This window comes from Bison bison, unplaced genomic scaffold (genome assembly GCF_000754665.1).
Source record: "Bison bison bison isolate TAMUID 2011002044 unplaced genomic scaffold, Bison_UMD1.0 scf7180017864486, whole genome shotgun sequence".
Taxonomy (NCBI): Eukaryota; Metazoa; Chordata; class Mammalia; order Artiodactyla; family Bovidae; genus Bison; species Bison bison.
Window position 1 is genome coordinate 6578413 of NW_011495046.1, and position 6926 is coordinate 6585338.

At 46.5% G+C, this 6926-nt stretch overlaps 1 protein-coding gene across 1 annotated transcript in view; it reads left to right on the top strand.

Moving 5' to 3' along the window:
* Window positions 1–1399, top strand: part of ST6GAL2 (ST6 beta-galactosamide alpha-2,6-sialyltranferase 2) — a 56338-nt gene extending 54939 nt beyond the window's left edge. The window contains 1 exon segment of the mRNA XM_010863009.1: window positions 1022–1399. Coding sequence (XP_010861311.1) covers window positions 1022–1275 — 254 coding nt within the window. The 3' untranslated portion in view covers window positions 1276–1399.
* The last annotated feature ends 5527 nt before the right edge of the window (window positions 1400–6926 follow it).

Sequence of the window (6926 nt, forward strand, 5' to 3'; positions counted from 1 at the left end):
CATACATGATATTTTACATGTTTCAATGCCATTCTCCCAAATCTCCCCACCCTCTCCCTCTCCCACAGAGTCCATAAGACTGTTCTATACATCAGTGTCTCTTTTGCTGTCTTAAACTCTGTGTCTCCATCTCTTTCCTTTTAACGATTTTATAATAAATTTTTTTTCACATTACACTCATTTCTTTGTTACATCACAGTTCTCCTGTTGTAAATCAGGTGGACCTGGGTGTGGAATGAAATAGTATATTCGGACTTGGGGATGCAGATCTGGCCCCAACTGTCCTCTGCTTAAGTTTGACTGCTTGGTCTTTTCTTCTCTCATTCCTGGGTCCCCAGTGGTCAGCTGGATGGGTGAATGTGTAATAGCATCGTGTCTTAGCACGGCCCCAGTCCCCAGACCTCACACATGCCACTCACTGGAAGCTAGAGTCGCAAGGTGAAGCCGACAAGGTAGGGGACACAGAGCAGGCATCTCCTGCCCCAATTGTGACCCTCCATCCCATCTAAAGATGTCCATCCCCCCATTACTTCTCCTTAAGAAAGTAGGTCATATAGGACTCAGGGAAGTCAAACCAAGACTCTGTGACAACCTAGAGGGGTGGGATGGGAAGGAAGGTGGGAGAGAAGTTCAAGAGGGAGGGGACATATATTTATGGCTGACTCATGTTGATGTTGAGCAGAAACCAACACAATTCTGTAAAGCAAATTATCCTTCATTTAAAAAATAAATTTAAAATTTTAAAAAGGAAAGTAGGTCATATAGTCATTCAACAAACATGGATCCTTAACTCTCCACCAATACTGTGCATGCCACTAATGACAAGAAGATGGATAAGTGACCCAGCCCTCACCCTCAAATCCTCTGCTCTCTGGTGGGAAAGAGACTGTAAGCAGACACATGGTTAGGACAGGGAGACACGTAGACAAGGAAGAAACGACGGTGGAATCCGCCACCCTTGAGGACTGATGCCTCCCCCTCCCCGAGTTGCTCACGGCTCTGCTTCCCCCTCCCCCACCAGGCATCCTGCTGATGATGAACCTGTGTGGCGAGGTGCACGTGTACGAATACGTCCCATCAGTGCGGCAGACAGACCTGTGTCACTACCACGAGCCCTACCATGACGCCGCCTGCACACTGGGCGCCTACCACCCGCTGCTCTACGAGAAGCTGCTGGTGCAGCGGCTCAACGTGGGCACCCATGGTGACCTGCACCGCAAAGGCAAGGTCGTGCTGCCCGGGTTGCAGGCCGTGCGCTGCCCGCCAGGTGCCTGAGGGGCCAGCCGGGCTCTGCATCCCGGAGATGCTGGAAGGCACCCTGGAGGCAGCGTGACCTTGTGTCTGCAGCTGTGACTTTGTGCTGACCATGGGGATCCTTCCCTTTCTAAGCCAGTGAGTGTGTCCGACCGTTCAGAACATAGAAATGGAATTCAAAGAAACTCCAGAAAGATACAAAAGAAAAATTTTCAAAGATAGCTAGGGGGAAAAAAATGTGTAAGAAATGGATAAATAGCTCCAGAATGTTGGTCTTTGCTTTCAGCTGACACACCTGATGGAGATGTGGTTTGTACCTGGAAGCAGCCTCGCTTCGGGACAGTACCTGACACATCTGCTGTGTCATTTGTATGTCATTTGTCGTGAAAGAGCCCAGGGTTGATGATGAACCCTGATTATCACCCAGACCTGTTTATAGGAACAGCAGACCCCACAGGATATCCTGTGAGGTGTCTTCTCCACTTCTGCTCCCAGCTGCCACCGAAGGCTTTGCAGTTTTGTGTATCAGGACACGTTTCTAAAAGCATGAAGCCCCCTTCCTGGACAGTCCAGGAAGAAGCCAGCCCCAGGCAGCACCCAGGGGAGGCACTTTGCCCTCCTGCAGCGTTTCCTTGCTTGACTAGAATCCCCAGGCACGCGGGAACATCGCGGCAGGTGTGCACAGAATGGGGCAGCAGGCGGCCGTGGGCAGCACGGCCCCAGGCCCCAGCTTTTCTGGCCTCAGCACCCGCCAGCCCTCCACACAACCTGCGTGTCTACAGGCACTGACAATTAGGACTCCCCATGGTGGCGGTGCGGGGGGGTCCTTCCAGCCTAGAGCTGTCCCCCTGTGCTTCTAGAGCTGCACACCTGTCTCTTCCATGTGTTTTCCTCACAGGTTCATATCATCTGTTGGGATCCTAACGGTGATACACTGACTTCCGCTGATTCTTCCTACAGTCAGATGTTTAGGAATCCCATCATCATCTTCACAGATCTGTTGTGCGTCAGTAACATAACAAAGCCATATAATTAAATACATTTGCGTGAAAGCACTGGTTTTTAGCAAATAAAAAATAAAAGTATATGATTCAGAGGGAAAGACAGTGAGAGAGGAGAGTCAGTCCAGTGTGTTAGCTATAGCAGCTCATTTGGTTGTAATCTCAATTTTTGTCACAAAAGCATCAAAAAAAATTTTTTTTCCATAAATGTAGTAAAACAGAAACATTATGGAATACCTTAGTTCAACGTACAATTTCAATCCATACCCAACACCTATCTCCACGGTCCAGTTACAACTTATTGGCCGGAACAGTCACAGCTTCTTTAAATGTGTTCTTCTCCACAAGAGTGTGAACATCAGGAAAGTTTAGTACAGAAGGTTTTTTTGTTCCAGGATTGTTTGTTTGTTTTTTTTTTTTCCTGAGCAAGAATGGTTGACAGAAACTGGCCTCTCTGGTCAGTATACTCAGCAGAAACTGGGCCAAGTCGCAGACATCTCCTATGGCTTATTGTCACAGTGAATTTGGGGTCATTGAAAAGCTTTGATTGTGACAATATCCACTACAAGCCTACTGTGAGAGCCTCGCTTCCAGATTTATGGTAAGGGATGGATAGTTCTGTCCAGCCTGCCAACTAATATCCAAGCAGACATGAACAGGCCGCTTTTCTCCCTCGTTTCCTGAAGGGATACAGCCCTGTGCGGTGTTCAGTGAGTCCTGACGCTGCGAAGTGGCTGGTGCAGGGTGACTGGTCCAGTCACCCTGGGCCCTCCCCAGACTGTGCAGGCTCTGACCTCAGATACCCATGACACTGAAGTTTCTTTACTCACCTTCCTACTGGGTTTCCCTCTGGGCCTCCTTGTATCCCGAACAGCCCCTTCTGCCGGCATGAGATACTGGGCAGAAGGAAATTTGCTGGTGGGTCAGCATAGATATTCAAGTTCAGAAGCCCCAGAAAACACTTCAAAGGCCTCCAAATACATTTTGTTGCAACCCATGCACTTTTAAAATGTACCTTTAGCTCACAGAGTTTATAAGAAAGACTGAAGAGGATACAGAACATTTAATTAAAGGTTTTGGATTTATTATGGCCTTAAAGACTCTTGGGAACCAGGGTCTGTTAAAAACACTGAGACAACGCGGTACAAGTATTCATACATTGCAGGCTGGGCATTCTTCTGCTTAAGAGTTTCAGTTGTTTAGCTCCTTGAATCTATTAGGCAGTTATAGTTGATGTGTTGACTCTTCTTGTCAGCAGACAGTGATTAAGCCCTCTAAATACACACATTGCCATAAGCAGCCGGCCTTTCCATGAAGGAATTAAAGGAAATGGTGCCCGCTGCATTTCTTTCAGGCTTCACCCCTTCCAGACCTTCCACCCTTGCTATAAAGCGATGCTCTGTAAACCGAGGCCGTTAGGTGGTCCTTCTCTCTCAGGACTGAAGAAGGTCACACTGTGTCACTTCTTGAGGTAACTTCACTCCATCTTTTGTTGTTGCTGTTGTCACACTGAAATGTTGACCAGAAATGACAACTCACTCGCGTCCAGGTCTCAGGTCCTCCCCTTGAGGCTCTCCAGCCCTTCCCTAGGTATGAAGGGAGGGTCTAATAGGTAGAGCATCCACGCTGTCCCCTGGGATGCCAGTGCTGGCCCTGTACATCACCTTAAGGGCGAAGGGCTCACAGGTGGACAGGAGGAATTACATAAGTACCCTCCTCCATTAGGGTTGGCGAGGGGCTTTGGTTCAACTTGGTCCCAGGGTCTGTCATTGTCCACAGTATGCAGGGCTCAGGGAACCCCAGCCCTGTCCTCCCAACATGTCCCACACCCTCCTTTAATTAACCCTGGGCTCCCTAGTAATCGTCATCACAGTAGCTATAGCATCTAGACAAAGCCATGCTGAAATAATGATCAGCCTTCTCAAAGCTGGGAAATGAAAGTAAGTGTTTAAAGCCACCCAGGGTCACTCTGTTACATGACCATGAGCCAGTTCCTTCTGGTGGAACAGATTAATTCCTGATGTTGTGGGCTGTCCCTTAGGGGCAGGAATACTCACAGCCACAGAATTAATTAGGTCCAGTCTGGCGGTATCAGGATCACGTGAGGGATGGTAGGTGATGGAGGATTTCGTGTGCACAGATAACGTCATGATGAGAGCACCCTGACCAGCCTTTCTCTTAGAGATCAAGGCACTGTGCATGGTTGAGGCTGGTGGCCAAAGTGACCCAGTCTCACTGCTGCTTAACTATGGCAAGAGGCAGAGCCAGGAGGTAGGGTGATGACCAAGAAACACGTGGCTGAGTGTGCAAGCCACATAGTGTCTGAATATATTCAACCAGATTGCGTATGTCGACTTCTCACTTTCTGATCGTTTAGGACTCTTACCCAGAGGTTCCACAGCCAATGAGGGCAGTTGTATATTGAAATTCAGTGCTTAGGGAAAGTGTGCCTGAGTTCACACTTGTGTGTTATACTCCAGATACTTCCATCATGAAATTATTCTGCATATATCTGTCTCTCAGGCATTATTTATACAACTGGTAAATGAAAGATATTAATTGGTTGAGGGAAGAAATTATAAGTTCTGATTCTTGCTTTATTAAGTAACTGAAGCCTTTTAGTAAGAAGAAATCCAGAAAATTTCTCTATGAGCTCAGGCTAATGGAATTTAAGGAATGAAAGACACTGATATAGTTCTGACTCTTATTATAACAAGTGTGCATGTAGATATAGTTATATAATTGTATATATACATATCTACGTACATGGTTGCTTTTAAACATTTTTTTCATCAAACTTTATTTCTAAAACCTTGACAATAAATTTTTTAATTATGCAAGCACCAGTTTTTTAAGAGAAGTAAGCAAATGTTATATGTCTTTCTATGAAATAAAAAAATCCAGTTTTCCCATGCGCTCATATTTCACACCTTCTGGCTACATTAAAAAGTATGGCAGGAATATTTACAAGGTGCTCTGAGGGTAGAACTACAACCTAAAGGTTGTGTCCTCATCAGAAACCTAACTGAACTCTGACCTTTGACGAGAAGTTGATCTAGAATTCATGGTTTTTGCAAGATTAGGGGAAGAAATGCTTATTTGGATCTATGGAAAATAGTCTCCTAGCTTAGGTTTCACACAAATTAACTGCGTCAGAACTGTTAAAACCTAACATTTATGACACCACACATCGTGTTAGACTCTATATAAAAATCCTTGTGAAATTTTTCTTGGGAAAAAAAATCCTTGGAAACCAGTCAACTTTTTTAACAGCTTTGGGGATTTTTTTGTATGATACTTTTTAAAATGAAATGTGTACTCTTCAACATGAATTAAGGCTTGAGGTTTTCCAGGAGTCACCTTTTAAATGTGTTTGTACACAGTTTAACACTTTGATATTTTCTAGTTTGGTTTTGTATATTTTTATGTGTACACAATGTACAGACTTTTTTCCTGTAAATAAAACATGTTTTCATTTGTCTAGATGCGTCTCTGTTTTAATTTGTAGAAATTGCACAAAGTAATGAATGAGGGGCAAAATCATGAGGCGTCTCAAGAAAAAAAAAAATGGCACAGAGCCGAGATCTAACTGCAAGATTGTAAAAGGAGTAAGAATAGCAGGCCTTCCCACTCTGAACCTGGACACAGCCGGCCTGAAACAGAGGTGGGGCCAGCGGTCCTCACCAGAGGGTTACCTGCCAGACCAGGAGAAAGGGCATGGACATTCAGAGGAGTGGCCGCCCTAGGCACTCCGTGCCATGCTCAGGAAACCCCAAGTGCACAGAATCTGGCAGGAGAGAAGCCCTCCAGCACAAAAGGCAAAATTAGGCAGACAGGTCCTAACGTTACCTATAGGCTAGCACATTGATTAATTTATTGTCTCCAGCATGACAGAGCTTTTAGTCTTAGAGACTACAAATAAGGGTTTCCCAGGTGACTCAGTGGTAAAGAACCTGTCTGCCAATACAGGAAACATAGGAGACGCAGGTTCGATCCCTGGGTCAGGAAGATCCCCTGGAGGAGGGCATGGCAACCCGCTCCAGTATTCTTGCCTGGAGAATCCCATGGACACAGGAGTCTGGTGGGCTACAGTCCATGGGGTTGCAAAGAGTTAGACACACTAAGCAACTTCGGATGCCTGCACACACGATAAATGAATGACTAGAGGGAGGCTTGGAGACACTGAAGTCACCTTACCCAGTACTATGTCACATTATCCTTAGTGTCTCTGCCCTTTCCTCATGAAGGGAAATCAGTTAGTTAGGCCCCCGGAAGGAAATTCCCAGAGATTTTCTGGTTAGAATGTGAAGGAGTCCTGGAGGGGAAGTGTCCAGGGTTGACTGTGAGGTCTGACGTGAGCAGCCTGGAGGCCCTGAATTCCCTCTGAGTGATGTGCTGAGTCACAGGGGACCCACACTGTAGCTTGCCATCAGTTTTCTTTCCCCATAAGGTGCAAGATGCCAGCTTCCAGGTCATTGAAATGCAGGCCCGATTCGGGAAGACTAGAGCTGGAGCCCTGCAAGGATGCTGAGATGAGGCGGCCCCGGGACAAAGATGAGGCCAAAGAGCGGGGAGCAGGAGGCCAACTCCACCTGCCTCAGGCTAGAAGTGCCAGGGGAGACAGCCCTGGGTGCTCCGTGCTGTGCTTACAAAACCCTAGGTATACAGAAT